This window comes from Mastigoproctus giganteus, chromosome 2 (genome assembly GCF_048544385.1).
Source record: "Mastigoproctus giganteus isolate SK-2022 chromosome 2, ASM4854438v1, whole genome shotgun sequence".
NCBI classification, from domain to species: domain Eukaryota; kingdom Metazoa; phylum Arthropoda; class Arachnida; order Uropygi; family Thelyphonidae; genus Mastigoproctus; species Mastigoproctus giganteus.
The window spans coordinates 132,823,234-132,842,161 of NC_143576.1; the positions used below are offsets into that span (position 1 = coordinate 132,823,234).

General features: G+C 38.5%; 1 protein-coding gene across 2 annotated transcripts in view; it reads left to right on the plus strand.

Moving 5' to 3' along the window:
- The window catches only part of fand (Pre-mRNA-splicing factor SYF1 fand), a 385,689-nt gene that overhangs the window by 155,007 nt on the left and 211,754 nt on the right, over positions 1-18,928 (plus strand). For both annotated transcript variants that reach the window (XM_090368673.1, XM_090368674.1), the window contains one exon: positions 4,185-4,263. In XM_090368673.1, the coding sequence (XP_090224799.1) occupies positions 4,185-4,263 (79 nt within the window). The remainder of the gene's footprint in view (positions 1-4,184; positions 4,264-18,928) is intronic.

Sequence of the window (18,928 nt, forward strand, 5' to 3'; positions counted from 1 at the left end):
ACCATTAAAGGCTTTGTACACCTCTATCAGATCACCTCGCCGGTGCCTAGTCTCCAGGCACTGTAATTTGCAAAACTTAAGCCTTTCTTCCTAAGAGTAACCCTTCGTTCCGTTCACTAACCTTGTTGCCCTTCTCTGTACTCGTTCCAGCAGCTCTACATCCTTCTTGAAATGAGGCCTCCAGATCTGTATACAGTACTCAAGGTGCGGCCTGACCATTGCCTTATACAAGGGAATAATCACCTCCCTATCCCTGCTAGAAAAATTCCTGTACAGTGAAACTTCCCTTTAACGGTCAGCCATGGGGAACGAAAATGTGTCCGTTAGAGAGAAGTGTCCGCTAACAAGAAGTCTGAGGGAAAAAAAAAAAAAAAAAAAAAGAAAGAAAAATCGTTAAATGTTTAATGTAAAATTAAATTAAAATATATACAGATTTTGAACAATATTTTTGTAAATAATATACAATTACATACACAAGAGATAAAGAAAAATCGTTAAACATTTAATGTAAAATTAAATTAAATTATATACAGATTTTGCACAATATTTTTGTAAATAATATACCTACAATTGTGCTATGCATATTATGACTTTATCTTCAGAAAAATACATACAGTAATCACTTATTTTCTTCTGCACCTTCTTCCGGCTGATAATTTTGTTTTCAACATTTGTTTGGAGTGAAGAAACCATCGAAAGTCCTTCAGTATCTTCTTCAGCAGCGAAAAACATTTTTAAACAATTGATTTGTATGAGCGCTTCTTCCATTTTCATCGGTGGCTCGTCGTTAATATGTTCTTCGACAGAATGACCTCCTTCCATTTCTTCATCCTCATGAGGAACTTCTTGAAAAATATCGATGATAATGTCGTTGATATCTATAGCACCATCTTCTGTAGTGAGGTTCGAGTCTATCTTTGTAGCCAGGGTCACTTGTAGCTGAAGTATCGTACATTATCAATAGATGTTGAAGTTCTTGTTCTTCTTGGTGCTCCACATTGCTGTTCACAACTTCAATTTTTGCGTTTGAGAAGCCAGACTTTACAAAACAGTTCACGACAGTTTGTTTTCTAATTGCATTTACTGAAGAGGAAATCCATTGAATCACATCTAGGATGGTGAGTTTATCTGCGAAGTCACCGCACATGTTACATCGTTCATGTTTGCAATGAGATGTCTTAACACACGTTTTCTGTAGTGAAGTTTAAAATTTTTTATTATCCTTTGATCCAAGGGCTGACACTCTGGAGATGTGTTTGGTGGCAGAAAAACGATTTGAATGTTGGACAATTCAACGTGCGGGTGAGATGCAGCATTATCCATGAAAAGAATAATTTTTCTGTTCTGACGAATCATGTTTTGGTTAAAGTGACTTATCCATTTGCTCATGATATCTCGTGTCATCCATGCTTTTTTATTAGACTTCCAGTCAACATTCAAAAGATTCAACTTTATGCCCTTGAAACAACGAGGATTTTGTGGTTTTCCTATAACAAGAGGTTGTTCAAAGTCTCCAGCATATTTGTACACAATAGTACAGTCAAGCGTTCCTTAGAAATTTTTCCGCACTGGCACTTTTCGTTTTTTAGACTCATTGTTTTTTCAGGAAGAGCTTTAAAAAACAACCCTGTTTCGTCACAGTCGTAAATATCCTTAGCTTCAAAATCACAACATGAATCTTCCAGTTTGATGGTCCACTCTGTTACAATCCCAGTATCAACAGATCCACCTTCACCACTTACGGTTTTCCAAGAAATTTTATGCCGAGTTTTGAACTTGTCTAGCCATCCCACAGAAGCTTCAAACTCATTTACTCCCATATATTTCGCAACCTCCAAAGCATTTTCCCTAATAATAGGCCCATTAATGGGAATTTTTTTAGCACGACAAAACAAATTGTACGGAGCATTGTCAATTTGAAGTCCAACAGTTTTCAGGAATGATTTTTGAACCTGATCATTTCTGTGTTGCCAAAATTGTTTGAGCAGTTCATTTTTTTCCTTTAGGATGTCGCTTACCGATTTTGAATTTTGAATTTTGTCTTCCCGATATTGAATTTTGCAGCGAGATTGCGAACACTATATTTTTGCCGATCATACGCATTAATGAGTTCGACTTTATCTTTTAAAGTTAAATGTTTACGAGAATACATTGTGCACTTCACACGACACTGAACAAAACTGAAAACTGAAACTGAAAGGAAGAAAGGCCGACCAAATCCCCCCCCCCTGCACACACCGAATTCATCAGAAGTTGTACACGTGCCTTAAAATTCTTGAAAAAGGGTTTAGAACCGCGACGTAAACCTTGATAAAATTCAGAGAATCGGAAATAGAAAATAAACACACGATTGAGGCAATACGTGGAAGAAAAGTTCCTAGAAAAAGGGCTGTGAGCTCGCCCGCTGTCCGTTATGGGGAGATCAAATTAAGTGCTAATCTAAACGAAACAATGCAGATTGCCTGTCCGCGCCTGTTACAGAGAATGTCCGCTAGACAGAAGCTGCAAACACGTTAAAACCAATAGAGGTGAGTTGGGGAATTTGAAAATGTCCGTTGTAGAGAGATGTCCGTTAACGAGAGGTGTCCGTTAGGAGAAGTTTCATTGATAAGACACCATGAACTACTCTTGCAGCCCGTCTGCACTGCTTAGAGAACTTCATATCTGCCTGCACAATTACCCCCAGGTCCTTTTTATTCTCTACCACTGTCAGTGTAGTACCACAGTTGATACGTTGCTCTGGGGTTGCTGTTTCCCATATGTAGTACTTTATATTTGTCAATGTTAAACTTCATTTGCCACTTCTCAGCCTATCTGCTCAACCTTTCCAGATCCTGTTTTTGGTGGGAATTTTGGTGTGACAATTTTTTCCCCCTTTTACCTTTTTTCTAAATATTATTATTGTATCTCTGGTTGTTAGGGCATTGTTGAAAAAAAGGAAAAAAAAAAAATTTCTCAATCTTTTCATATAACCTATTACTAGATTTGGAGCTTTGCTATTATTAACCCCAGGGGTTCACATCTGGTGAGTATGGACATGGCACACATCAACATCAACGAAACATCAACACGACCATGGTACCAAAACTCTAATATAGGCACATCACATTAGAGCCATCACTTTCAGACTGAACACACTGTCATATTAGATGTTTAGAAACCCAAAACATTAAATGCCCATACTGAAAAATTTTATGCCTTATAGAACTGCAATAATTCCCATGAGGAGTATGCGAATTATTGTAGTTCTATAGGATATAAAAACAGTGATAACAATGAACATGAAAACAATAATAAAAATGTTTTCAAGCTATAAATTAATTACTTTAGGGTAATTAATTTATAGCTTGAAAATAGCTGTTGAAAATAGCCATCCAGTAAATACAGAAAATTTGTGCTACTATGTGAGTGACTAACTTCAAGTTCCAGTCAATGTCTTGAAAGTTAGTCTTCCATTATAAGCCAGTCTGATTTACTGGTCCAATCTATTTATCTGCACAGATGTTTATTATAGAATGGCTAATCAACTTTTTAGAAAAACATATCTTTTTTCGATCTGTAGACATTTTTAGGACTTTTGTTATTTGCTTGCTTGACAGGCTTTGTTCAAGTGAAATTTTTAATTAGTAAACCAGTGATGTAACTATCCTTCAAAGGCACTTTAAAATTCTGAGTCTGATTGCCAGCTTTTCTGACTGTGTAAAATTTAACTGAAATATACTATGAGTTCCATAGTAAAATATAAACTGTGTAGAAAGCATATTTACTTATTATGATTCCTTAAAAAAAAGGACAAGCAGTTGCTTACCAGTCTGATGGTTAACAGTTTTGAACCAGTGGAAGGGAGATCCTCCATACAGAATAATATTTGTGAATATTTAAGAGGGGTAGAGAGAGGGGGGTGTACAAAATCTACTTTTTATTTTTTGTTTTTAATCTTTTTGGTAAAAAAAAAAAGGAACAAAAAAAATGAGTATAGGTATAAAATGAATATTGTAATTCAGCAGTTTTATTAATAAATATATATACATAGCAGTTTTGATTTTGATATTTGCAAAAGGAAAAAAAAATTTTTTATTTGTATTTTATGTGGAAATGGAAATAATGATTTTTTTTTTTTTTTTTTTTTACATTCTTTAGTAAAATTACACTGTATGCTAATAACATATGCTTTTGTTTTAAAGTGTCTTATTGAGACAGAATCCTCATAATGTACATGAATGGCATAAGCGTGTAAAACTGTTTGAAGGAAAACCTCAAGAGGTAAGTCTTTTTTTGTTAGCTTATAACTATTAATTATCATATAGAAGTTGTGTACTTCTGCTATGGTTTAAAGGAGAAATGAACAGCAACATGATGGAGCTGAAACTATTTCAGTTTCATCGTGTTGTATACTTCTGCTATTCTTAAAATAAATAGGAGTTGTGTACTTCTGCTATGGTTTAAAGGAGAAACGAACAGCAACATGATAAAGCTGAAACTATTTCACTACAGAAGTGTTTATAGTTTTCTTCAATAACTTTATAACTTGGTCCTTGAGGTTGTCACAGACATTCTCTCAGATATGCCAGACAAGCTGTACTTGCTACCTGGGAGTCTAAAAGGCTGATGGAACTGATATTCGGGTGACACTCAAGTCAAGTGGACCCAGTTTCGTTGAAGTCCGGATGGTCTGTGACAGCCAAATCCTCTGCTTGCACCTTCACGATAGTGAGACTGTTAGTAATCCTGGGTATAACCTCCATGCACAAGTACATGGTGGGTGACCACCCAGGTGTGAACCAAATGTAAGCAGGGGTCAAGGTGTGGCACCCACACCACATGGAGGAACGCCGCCCCTCTATGTTACCAGGCAGTACTAGATGGTAGATGACTCTCATCAACCGGTGAAATACCACCACTTTGCTTATTGGAGGCTTGAAGTGGTGGAACCCATGTTTAGTCTCTAGAGCTAAGTTCCGGTTAACCCTTCCCTATCTCTTCCGTCATGCAGTATGATTGATGACTTTTGAGGTTATGATCAACGTTGTGGCGAGATCCAATATTCCTTACATTTCGAGGGTACAGCTCTAAAATGGTGTTCGCAGGCCGGCCGCTAGATAGTACACCGGACTAAACCTATTGGTAACTCTCTAGGAGGCTTCCGGATCAGCTAGTGTATAATCTTGCTACCTCTACTCTGCCAGATAGTGACTGGAGGGAGTCCTAGTAGTGTGTATGCGGGGAGCATTGTCGAGGCCACATTTAATCAAGGATCTGGGTAAAGTCTTACCACGTGTACGCCATATCCAAAAATTTCATTACTTCATACAGCATGTCCCACTCACTTTTTCTTACTATTGAATACGCCATGAATTGTCAAACTAATAGAGTAAGCTTATCTGCAAAAAGATTTAAACCTCCCAAGCACTTCCTAATTCATTTCACAAATATACGTGGTCTCAATTCTAATCTTAACGATGTCCATTTCCAATTGCAGTCTGCCAAACCCCATGTACTTTTTCTGACAGAATCTCAGTTATCGGTTGATTCAACTACTGCTCATCTCAGATGCCCAAATTATTTGCTGTATGATTCCTCTTGCCTCAAAGAGGTGGTACTTGTGCATATGTCCTTTCTGATATTCCCTGTCAGAGACTTGGCAATTTGGAATCTCCTCTCTTTGATCTTCTCTGGTTTAAAATCTCTCTGCCTCATTGTGTCAAATTCATCTCTTGTCTCTACCGTTCTCCCAACTCCACTAATCACTTGGAGCTCTTTGACTTCCTCTCTTTGCATCTTGACTTTCTCCAGTCTAACCTTCCTAACAGTCAGGTAATTTTCCTTGGTGATTTTAATGTTCACAACTCCAGCTGGCTTCTGTTTTCTAGTCACACGGACCCAGCAGGTCGAGATGCTGAGGCTTTTGCAATTACTAATGACCTAGCACAGATTGTTCATTTATGTACAAGAATACCGGACAATCCTAATCATACAGCCAATACGCTTGATCTTTTTCTCACAAACAACCCTTCTAAGTACAAGGTCGAAGTGAGAGGTCCTTTAGGCACTTCAGATCACAACTTGGTGATTGTCTCTTCTCCAATGGAACCTTTATCTCATGGCTATTCCCAACCTCGTGTTGTTTGGCATTACAAGAATGCAGAATGGGATGACCTGCGAGACTTCTTTTCCTTGGTCGGATTACTGTTTCAAAACTTCTGATGTAAACGTTTGTTCAGATCGTGTCAGTGAAATTATTCTTGCAGTAATGGAATCCTTTATCCCACCCACACTCCACTTTAAAATCTCGTCCTTTATCTAAACCTTGGTTTTCCAATAAATGTGCTAAGGCTGTCCAAGAGAAGAATGTTGCATATCGTAATTGGCTAGTTTCTAATTCTTCAGTTTCATTTTCTGCCTACACCAAAGCTTGCAACAATTGTAAAGCAGTTATTCATCAGTCCAAACTAGAGTTTGAACAGGCTAAGAGTAGAAAACTTGCTTCTTGTCTTAATGGTAGCCGAGCATTCTGGTCTCTTGCCAAAGCTATTGGCCGCAACTTTTTCCATCTCCCTCCTCTGTCCAAACCAGATGGTTGCTGTTGTCACTTCAGCCAAGGATAAAGCTGACCTGCTAGCATCCCATTTTTCCTCCAGCTCATGTATTAATGATCTTGGTAAAACACCTCCCACCATTCCCAACACGCTCCATTCAATGCGTCCTGTGGTCATCCGTCAAAAGGATATTAGAAGGATTTTGATGAATCTTGATGATAAGAAAGCTCCAGGTTCCGATGGTATTTCTCCACTTGTTCTCAAAACCTGTGCTCCTGAACTTACTCCTATTCTTTGCCGCCTTTTTTCACTTTCTTATTCCAAAGGTGTTTTTCCTTCTGCTTGGAAATTTTCTCATATCCAACCAGTTCCTAAAAAGGGTGACAAATCCCTCCCATCCAATTATCGTCCCATTGCAATTACTTCTACTCTTTCTAAAGTAATGGAGAAATCAATTAACTGCCAACTATTAAACTACCTAGAAACCTTTCGTCTGATCAACGATTGCCAGTGTGGATTCCATCAGTGTCGATCCACTGGTGATATTCTGGCTTATGTTACCCATTTATGGACTAATTCAATAGAAAGGGTTCGGTGAAACACAAGTAGTTGCTCTTGACATCTCAAACGCTTTTGATCATGTTTGGCATAAAGGTCTTCTAAACAAGCTTCCATCTAATGGTTTGCCAACTGTTTTTAGTAATTGGTTATCCAGTTTTCTCTCTGATCGCTCACTGAGGGTGATGGTAGATGCCTCTTTGTCTTTTAACTTCTCCACTAATGCCGGTGTCCCCCAAGGTTCAGTTCTTTCCCCCACTCTTTTCCTCTTGTATATCAATGACCTTCTTCCATTGACTGGAAATCCTATCTATAGTTTTGCCGATATCCTGTGGGGTAGTGCTGATATTCAGTGTGCCGATGATAGCACATTGCGTTCAACTTTCCATTTTGAGAAACCTTGTCCTGCCCAATCAGGTTCAACTTCTCGAAAATCTGCTACCAATTCCTTAAATGTGGATCTTCAGGTAAGTCTCCAGTGGGGCAAAGACAACTTAGTTGATTTCAACCCTTCTAACACTCAGTCTTGTCTTATATCTCGCAAAAAGGATTCTTCTGCTCCTATGCTTATGTTTAGTGACACTCCGATTTCTAGGCAAAATGATATATCTCTTTTGGGGATTACCCTGACTTCTAATCTCTCTTGGCACAAGTACATTACAAATATTGCTTCCTCTGCATCTAAAAAACTCGGTTTTCTCTTTTGCTCTCGGCGTTACTTTTCTTCCAAACAGCTGCTCACTCTGTATAAATCGCAAATCCGCCCTGCCATGGAATATTGCCCCCAAAACGTCTCTCAGGCTTGTTGATTCCATTCAGAAGAGGGAAGTTAGGTTAATTAATGATTCATCTTTAACAGAGTCTCTCCACTCGCTTTCTCATAGACGCACTGTTTCTGCTGCATGCCTCTTCTACAGATCCTTCCATGGGCACTGTTCTTCTGAATTGGCTTCTATAATTCCCGCTCTCTCTTTCAAAACAGTCCGAACACGTGCCGCCACCAGCCAACATCCATTTACTGTCCAACTTCAAACCCACAGAACCAACTTTTCAGCTTCCTCATTTATTCATTCAACTGCCGTTTTCTGGAACAACCTTCCTTCATACGTATTTCCTGAAAATTACAATCTACAGAAGTTCAAGTCCAATGTCAACAAATATCTTCTTCCGTCTTCTCAACCTCCAACCCAAGCACGGTACTAAGTACTATAGGTTCTAATACCTCTCGTGTTTGGGGTTCACATAAAAAAAAAAAAAAAAACATTTTCCTCATTGCCTTTATATAAAAAATGGATCATTAAACATAATTTTTCTTTTTTTGAACATACTGTGTGTTAATTTTTTTTATCGACTGTAGTAAAAGAAGGGAGGATATAAAACATTTTTAATTGTCTAGAATGTAGAATTTCAAAAAAAAAAAAAAAAACTCAGTTCTTTCTTAAATGATTCTATGAATAATCATTGTTTTCCTTTCCCTATCTTTGAGCCTATTTCATAGTACATCTGTGGACATTCAATACAAATTATATCCCTATCATGTTATCAAATAAAATATGATTTGTATTGAATGTGCACAGATGTACTATGAAATAGGCTCAAAGATAGGGAAAGGAAAACAATGGTTATTCATAGAATCATTTATGAAAGAATTGAGTATTTTATTATTATTATTTTTTTAATTATAATGTTCTGTTGACAGTTTTTTCATCTTCTCCCTCTGGGTTTGACCCATTGTGAGTGGTGATGTATTCACAAGACGAGATCCGATAGAGTCATAATACTATGCAATCAAAGTATATAGCCAAACTTAACTAATGATGACAGACTAGCTGTGTGGTCTAATGTGACCTCTATGTTTAGAATAACAACAGATCTCTCTAATCCTTTTACAGTATGATTTCACAAGAATTCCTCCTCTTACTCCTTAAGAGGTACATGGAGGAGGAGATTGGGTGATTGATCAGAGGAAGGAAACTGCATATTAGGTCAGTGGCTCTTGAAGTTAAGGTTATCCAAAACCCTTGTACTTAAATATATATGTAAGTCAATCAGAGTAAGTCAAAACCTTATAGGATTTTCAATGTGGGTTTTCCTGAGGAATATAACAATATGTGATGTGATGTTTGAATAGTTAGAATAGTTAAAAGTTGAGACTGTTGCTAGATTAAATTGACAGAATCATCAATAATTATGTCATTCATACTTAGTGAGCCAATGTTGTTTGTTCATCCCTTTCTTTCTTGTGTTAATATAAGCAAAGAATTCTTTGCATTTTTAGCCAAGAAGTTCTCATATCATGTCTTAGCTTGCCTAATACTCTTCGTGAACTGATTGTAGACTAGTTTGTATTTGCTGTAGAGTTCCGTGTCTCCTCCTAATTTATAATCATCCCACACTTTTTTTTTTTTTTTTTTGTATTATTAATCTCATCAGTTCATCCAGCTTTCATTTAGGTCTAAATTTTGAACTATATGTGTTAGTTCTTTTAAAAAGTTTCATAGATTCTATGATTACTTCCCTAAATGCCTCCCATTTAGAATTTGCTGTTGATAACATCAGCAGTTAGTCCCACTGCACAGAATTTAATTTAGTATATCCCACATCAGTATATTATTATCACTGCCACTAGTGGTTCTTTTTTTCTGAATATTCTTAATGCATGATGAGTCACTGTTGAAAATCAGAGCAATTTCTTGTTGCCTCTGTAATCTTTTGCTGTTGAAAATAGCCATCCAGTAATTACAGAAAATTTCTGCTACTATGTGAGTGACCAACCTACAAGTTCCAGTCAATGTCTTGAAAGTTAGTCTTCCATTATAAGCCAGTCTGATTTACTGGTCCAATCTATTTATCTGCGTAGATGTTTATTATACTCATCAGATACATCTGCTGTCATTGTTGTTTTCCTTGTGCTTATGCAACATTATATTGGCCAGCCACTCCATCTGGGTACACTGCCTTAAATTTATGTGCTTCTTAACCAAGAGCATTACTTCTCCTCCCCTTTCTGTTCTGCCTGTAAACATTGTACTTCACATTCAAATTCCACATCATTTACATCTGAGTGACACCATGTTTCCAATATTCCTACAGTGTCTGCATTTGTTTACTTAACCAGTGCTTCAAATTCATCAATTATATTTACTACACTCCTAGCATTGGTGTATTATTAGTATACAAGCAAGTATACTTGCACCTGTTTTTGTTTTTAATAACATAACCCATGTATTTTCTTGTCCCTTGATAACCCCCAGCAAGCCTTGTAATATTAAATGGTGGTCACTCTCAATGCTAATTCTATTAATAACTGGCCTTTGCATATATAATTATGTTAATATAATTTTTTAATTTTATCTGTATTTAGTATTTATTTTAATTTTCTTATGCAGGCCTCTAGCACATTGCTTTTCCTTCTAATACCCGTACTTGTCTACCCATTCTGTACATGGGAACCTGTTTGGTTAGTGGACTGTCCAGTGATGCTGCTGGTTCTACAGATTAACATCACTAGGATCCAATGCCCATAGCCTAGATTACATGCTAACAGCTCACAAATTTTCCCAGGTAGTGGGTATGCCTTTGGGTTCTGTGGTGGATGGAGTGCTCAAGCAGTAAATACATAAAAACTTTTATGAACCCTGATAATGAAAATCTTTCTTTTGGGACGCATGTGATCTCTACCAGAAAAAAAATGGTTCCAAACTAGATAATGTTGCCTTTTCGAAGAGGTTCATAACTGAAACCCTATCAGATTCAACACCTTTGATTCCTGATAATTTTCTCATCTAGTGAGATAACCGAAATGCTATCAGATCCAAAGAAGCCTGTCATCTCTTAAATCCATAAAATCTGCCTCCTGGGTATATCCTCATTGAAACAAAGTGTGAGCAGCACTCTGAACCACTTCTATAGGGGGAATGCCAGTTACGATAACATCCTATAAGACACTGAATGCATCTTGAGCCATTCATAATGGGAACTCCTTGAAGTATCTGAAGAGGGAAATCTGTCCCGAACTGAAAACTCAAGGGTGACAACTTTAAAATGAACAACCATGCTTAGGGATGGGAATCAAGTCCCGTCTAGGGACCTCATCCTTACTTTCAATATTCACTGTCTCTAAATTCACTTATAGCTCTACCTGCACTGCCCAGTTAGGTCATATGTTCCAAGCCCACTAAGTGTCAAAAATATGGACACTTGCAAATGGACAGTCAGGGTACAGAGGATGATGAAATTACAGTATGTTCAGCTCTGAAACCCATAGGTATTAATTATCATGGAGAGCATCTTGCATATTTCTGAGCATGCCAGAATTAAAAAGACAATAGAGATTCAAAGGCTGATAGCAGAGCTAAACATATTATATCAAGAGGCAAGAAAACTAGTAAAACTTATAAATAGCAACAAATCTTCATTGTTGCAGGGTAGATATTTCATTGAGCACAAACTAATATGGCTACTCCATCCAAAGAGTTAGGTTGGATAATCATTTACTCCTTTCACATGCTATTTCACATGCTATTTATTAAGCTTACAAAAACTGCACAGAAAGACCAGTCACCTGCCAATCTTATATCTGTATCTCCTATTGCATCCTCTCTACCAAAACCCACTGATAAAAAAAAAAACTGCAAAAAACTGAAATACACAAAAGAAATAGATGGCAAGGTGAAGAAGATAGATACCAGATCACCTTGTAACATTTTGTTGATGAAGAAATGGACACTGGTCAGTAACCATTCTTCCCCAAAAAGGATAGATTTAAGACCAATTAAAGTAAGTACTGAGCACTTTGGAAGCTGACCAATAGATCTCCATGACCAAATAATATCTAAATTCCTATAGAATTGTGGATTCCAGAAAAATACGGATGACATCAAGGCTCTCCTTCAAAAATATAAATAAGCTTGCTTTTGCTCGCAGGAGATATATCTGAAGGCAAGTGATGACTCTCCTTGCGTAACCTTACTATCATTCATAAGGGTAGAAATTATGGTGGTTCTATTCATGGAAGAGTTGGTATCCTTATGGCTAGCCAGAGCCCATTTTAAACATTGCTACTAACAACCAACATAGAGGAAGTTGCAGTTCGGTTTTTATTAACAGTCTGCTGCATTTGCCATTGGAACTGATCTTGATGATCTTATAATGCATGTCTTACCCAGTTTTATTATTAGGGGCTTTCAATGGACATAACATCCTGTGGGGTAGTGCTGACATTCATAGGACAAGCCATATTATGGAGCTTGTATTTATTGCAATGACCTCTCCCTTTTTAAAGTGTGGGAATTGACACTTTTTTCCGCATTCCAACCTGTACATTTTCCACCACTGAACTTTGTTTCTCTTTCTCATACCCTCATTTGGGCAGGAGAGAAGAGGTAATGGAGAATCTGTATGGAAATGATCACTTCTCTGTGATAACGATCCTGTTTAGTAGAAGCCCTTATCTTCCTCTTAGGTTATTTTTGGAAAGTTGATCAGGCAGACTAGAATGTCTTCTAACATGTGGCAGATTTTAATATCACTGCAGTCATTCAAGAGCCCATCAGTGTTGCAGTCTCATACATTACAAAAAATATTGTCCATGCAGCTGCAATTGCAATTTCATAAAATATTCCTGGTTTCCACCATTTTCAAAACCATAGTGGAAAATAAAATGCACAGCAGCAAAAAAAAAAAAAAAAAAGCATAAACAAAACCTAGAGATATTTTAGAGATCTCCCACCATGGCTAATCTCATAACATTTAAAGGTACACTTGGTAAAACATGCCATGTCTAATGTCAGGGCTAAAAGGAATCAGGATCTGTTTTACTTGCTGTAATATCAGTTGACCTTCTCTAAGGTGGGATAAAATCTGGAAAATGAGAAAACACACATCACATCTCTTACCAAACCTGGAATATGATAAACGCACTATTCCAGGTTCAACTGCAATGGCCATTGCTCTCGAGGAAACGTTTTTCTTACTTCTGGGAGTTCCTGATCCTGAAACAAATAAATGAAAAACAGACATTCAATATTACATGAAAGAGTTTTGACCCAATGCATCATTTACCGTACAGGTTAAATACAGCTCTAATTCTTATTAAAGCAAGTGTAAAGGCAACTTTCCTTGCCTTTGCGAAACTAGGAAAGGAACCTAAAACTACTAATATAAAAGTTCATAATTGTCGTCCTGTTGCTCTAAGTAGCTGTTTGTTACCACATAAGTCATGTGTCAACACGACTTATGTCAATACATGACTTATATGGTATTTGGAAGAAAATGGCCTCCTTTCCAGAATGCAGTGCTTATGAAGGAACAGGTCTATTTTGAACCATTATTAATTATACTGAAAACATCTGAGATGTTTTCCTAAAATGAAACACCCGACGCCCATCATTTTTGTTATGGAAAAAGTATGTGGCACACTTTTTTTTTTTTTTTTTTTTTTTTAATGTAAACCCCAAACACGAGAGGTATTAGAACCTATAGTACATAGTGCCGTGCTTGGGTTGGACATTGATAAGACGAAAGAAGATATTTGTTGACATTGGACTTGAACTTCTGTAGATTGTAATTTTCAGGAAATATGTATGAAGGAAGGTTGTTCCAGGAACTGGCTGTTGAATGAATAAACGAGGAAGATGAAAAGTTGGTTCTGTGAGTTTGAAGTTGGACAGTAAATGGATGTTGGCTGGTTGCTGCACGTGTTCGGACTGTTTTGACAGAGAGAGCGGGAATTATAGGAGCCAATTCAGAAGAACAGTGCCCATGGAAGTATCTGTAGAAGAAGCATGCAGCAGAAACAGTACATCTATGAGACTGCTAGTGGGGAGAGACTCTGTTAGAGATAAATCATTAATTAACCTAACTGCCCTCTTCTGAATGGAATCAAGAAGCCTGAGAGGGGTTTTGGGGGCACCACCCCAGATGTGGGAACAATATTCCATGACTGGGCAGATTTGCGATTTATACAGAGAGAAAGAACATCCTAGAAAGAGTTTGGAAGAAAAGTAACCCTGAGAGCGAAAGAGAAAACCACGTTTTTTTTAGATGCAAAGGAAGCAATAACTGTAATATGCTTGTGCCAAGAGAGATTAGGAGTCAGGGTAATCCCCAAAAGAGATATATCATTTTGCTTAGAAATCGGAGTGTCACCAAAGATAAGCATAGGAGCAGAAGAATGCTTTTTGCGAGATATAAGACAAGACTGAGTTTTAGAAGGGTTGAAATCAACTAAGTTGTCTTTGCCCCCCAGTGGAGAATTACCTGAAGATCGGCATTTAAGGAATTGGTAGCAGACTTTCGAGAAGTTGAAGCTGATTGAGCAGGGCAAGGTTTCTCAAAATGGAAAGTGGAATGCAATGTGCTATCATCGGCAAAACTATGGATAGGATTTCCAGTCAATGGAAGAAGGTCATTAATATACAAGAGGAAGAGAGTGAGGGAAAGAACTGAACCTTGGGGGGAACACCGGCATTAGTGGAAAAGTTAGAAGACAGAGAGCCATCTACCATCACCCTCGGTGAGCGATCAAAGAGAAAACTGGATAACCAATTACAAAAAACAGTTGGCAAACCATAAGATGGAAGCTTGTTTAGAAGACCTTTATGCCAACCATGATCGAAAGCCTTTGAGATGTCGAGAGAAACTACTTGTGTTTGACCAAACTTTTCCATTGAATTAGTCCATAAATGGGTAACCTAAGCCAGAATATCACCAGTGGATCGACACTGATGGAATCCATACTGGCGATCATGATCTGATGGAAGGTTTCTAGGTAGTTTAAGAGTTGGCAGTTAATTGATTTCTCCATTACTCTAGAAAGAGTAGAAGTAATTGCAATGGGACGATAATTGGATGGGAGGGATTTGTCACCCTTTTTAGGAACTGGCTGGATATGAGCAAATTTCCAAGCAGAAGGAAACACACCTTTGTAATAAGAAAGTGAAAAAAGGCGGCAAAGAATAGGAGTAAGTTCAGGAGCACAGGTTTTGAGAACAAGTAGAGAAATACCATCGGGACCTGGAGCTTTCTTATCATCAAGATGCATCAAAATCCTTCTAATATCCTTTTGACGGAAGACCACAGGACGCATTGAATGGAGCGTGTTGGGAATGGTGGGAGGTGTTTTACCAAGATCATTAATACATGAGCTGGAAGAAAAATGGGATGCTAGCAGGTCAGCTTTATCCTTGGCTGAAGTGACAACAGCAACCATCTGGTTTGGACAGAGGTGGGAGCAGAGATGGGCAAAAGTTGCAGCCAATAGCTTTGGCAAGAGACCAGAATGCTAGGCTACCATTAGGGCAAGAAGCAAGTTTTCTACTCTTAGCCTGTTCAAACTCTAGTTTAGACTGATTGATAACTGCTTTACAATTGTTGCGAGCTTTGGTGTAGGCAGAAAATGAAACTGAAGAATTAGAAACAAGCCAGTTACGATATGCAACGTTCTTCTCTTGAACAGCCTTAGCACATTTATTGGAAAACCAAGGACGAGATTTTAAAGATAAAGACAAGATTTTAAAGTGGAGTGTGGGATAAAGGATTCCATTCCTGCAAGAATAATTTCACTGACACGATCTGAGCAAATGTTGACATTAGCATTAGCATTAGTAGAGGCATTTGATGCAAGAAAGCAAGCTTATGCAGCATCAGCCAAAAAAAAAAAAAAAAAAAAAAACCACTTCCACTTCACCCCTCTGTTCGTTCAAAATACCTGTCCAGCTGAGCCTTAAACTTATTTAGGCTATCAACCTCCACCACAAGGGATGGAAGTCTGTTCCACCAACCAACCACCCGCTGGCTAAAGGCAAATTTCCGCACGTCTATCCTACATCTGTCTTTCCTCAATTTGAATTTATGCCCTCTCAGGTGATTATTCTGAGCTAGAGGAAGAATCCCATCAGCATTGAGCATGCTTAAACCATTCAAGGCTTTATACACCTCTATCAGATCACCTCGCTGGTGCCTAGTCTCCAGACACTGTAATTTGCAAAACTTAAGCCGTTCTTCGTAAGAGCACCCCTTTGTTCCATTCACTAATCTTGTTGCCCTTCTCTGTACTCGTTCCAGCAGCTCTACATCCTTCTTGAAATGAGGCCTCCAGACCTGTATACAGTACTCTAGGTGTGGCCTGACCATCGCCTTATACAATGGAATAATCACCTCCTTATCCCTGCTGGAAAAATTCCTGTATATCATTGACAATACTCCATGAGCTACTCTTGCAGCCCGTCTGCACTGCTCAGAGAACTTCATATCTGCCTGCACAACCACCCCCAAGTCCCTTTCATTCTCTACCACTGTCAGTGTTGTACCACAGAGTTGATATGTTGCTCTGGGGTTGCTGTTTCCCATGTGTAGTACTTTACATTTGTCAATGTTAAACTTCATTTGCCACCTCTCAGCCCATCTGCTCAACCTTTCCAGATCCTGTTGCAGCAGCATAGTGTCAGTAGTGTCCTTGACAACCCTGCCAACCTTTGTATCGTCTGCAAACTTGGACATTAATCCCGATATACCATCATCAATATCATTTATAAATACAGAAAACAATAATGGACCCAACACTGAGCCCTGAGGGACTCCACTAATAACATCAGTCCACGATGAGCAGTGTCCATTGATTACCACTCTCTGTCTTCTCCCCCTCAACCACCCCTTTATCCATAGCAGTAATTTGCCTCCAATGTCACACTGCTCCAATTTGTGTAGCAGTCTTCCATGTGCAACAGTATCAAAAGCCTTTCTAAGATCCAAGTATATAATATCAAAGTTATTCCCTGCATCCAGTTCTTTTGTGACTGCATCATAGTATCCAATCAAGTTGGTCAGGCAAGACTTCCCCTTAACAAAACCATGCTGTGTCTGAGCTATAACTGAAGTCTTGTCTAAATGATCCTGCAGTGCTTCTTTAACCAGTGCCTCCATTAATTTTCCTGGAACAGAAGTTAAGCTCACAGGTCTATAATTACTTGTGTCAGCCTTTGATCCTCCTTTGTGAATTGGGGTCACATTTGCACATATCCAGTCTATGGGTACCTCCCCTGAGTCCAAGGAAGCTCTCATAATTATGGCTAAGGGTTTGCTTACTTCCTTTGCTGCCTCCTTTAATATAACTGGATAGATCCCATCCACCCCGGGTGCCTTTCTTGTGTTTATCTTCAACAGTTTCTCCTCCACTTTACTCCCAGTTATTTCAAGATTCTGTAACTTACTGCTAGAGTTGAATACACCTCTGGCATTCCCCTCGCTGAATAACTCCTCATGTGTGAATGTCGATGCAAAATATTCATTTAGTTTGTTAGCTACCTGAGCAGGATCATCAACACTTGACCCATCAATATCAAGAGGACCAATCTGATTCATATCTTTCCTTCTAGAGTTTACATAAGTAAAGAACTCTTTGCTGTTTTTCTTTGCATCCCTTGCCAAGGATTTCTCGTAATCTGCCTTCGCCTGCCTAACCTCCTTTGTAACTTGGTTGCATATCAACTTGTATCTATCATAGGCTTCTGTGTCATGTGTTAATTTGTAAGTATCCCATGCATTTTTCTTCTCTGCCATATGCCTCATTAGTTCATCTGACATCCATTTTGGCCTAAACCTTGAACAATATTTCTTAGTTGGTATGTAAAGCCTAGTAGCTTCCAAGATAAGTTCTTTGAATGCTTCCCATTTTGAATTTGCTGTTGGTAACATCATCAGTTGGTCCCACTGTATAGAATTTAAATACTGTCTCAGTCCATCGTAGTCGCCTTTATGGAAGCAATAACCCTTCCCTTTACCCTTAATGGTAGTTACCTCTTTGAGTAAATCCCACTTCAGCACACTGTGATCACTGCCACCTAGTGGTTCATTTATCTGCAGATTCTTAATGCATGAAGAATCACTGCTGATAATCAAATCAAGAGTATTGCTCCCTCTAGTTGCCTCCCGAACATGCTGATGTAGAAAACAATCATCCAATAAATCCACAAAAGCCCTGCTACTGTGTGAGTATCCAGCCCCCAAATTCCAGTCAATATCTGGGAAATTAAAATCTCCCATTATAAGACACTCTGATTTACTGGCCCATTCTATTTCCCTGTACAGTTCCTTATTATACTCATCAGAGTCATTAGGCCTATAGCACACTCCTACTCTCAATTTTGATCTCCCAATGTTTATGTCACACCAAACTGACTCCACACTGCACTGTCCAGCGATGTCGACTGGCTTCACTTCCTTGGTTTTTATGTGTTTCTTAACTAATAGCATAACACCTCCCCCCTTCCTATCCTGTCTATCCTTTCTGTAGACGTTGTACTCCCCAAATTGCAGTTCCGCATCCCTTATACCTGTGTGACACCACGTCTCTGATATCCGAACAATATCTGCCTTCGATGTTTTGAGCAATACCTCAAATTCATCAAATTTATTTACTAAACTCCTAGCATTGGTGTACACGCAAGTATACCTGCACCTGTTTCTATTCTTAGCTACCCTAACACAACCCATGTGTTTACTTGTACCACAATGGCTCCCAGCAGTCTCTGAAATACCATGCATCTTGTTTTTCAGGCTTCTGCTCATTCTAATAGAAGCAGTGCAAGAATCTCTTTCACCTCTGCCAGTGGCTACTGTCAATCTATTGGTCTTTGTCTCCCCCCAAGCTAGCAGTTTTCCGACCCACCTAACACTGCCTCGATAGCATCAGCAAATATTCTTGCACCCTTTCTATTTAAGTGTATCCCATCCCTGTAGAAGCAATCTCTCCTGTTAACAAGTACAGTCCAGGCTGAAAAAAATTCTACCCCTTGAGCCTTGCACAATCTTTCCAGGGCCGAATTGATCGACAA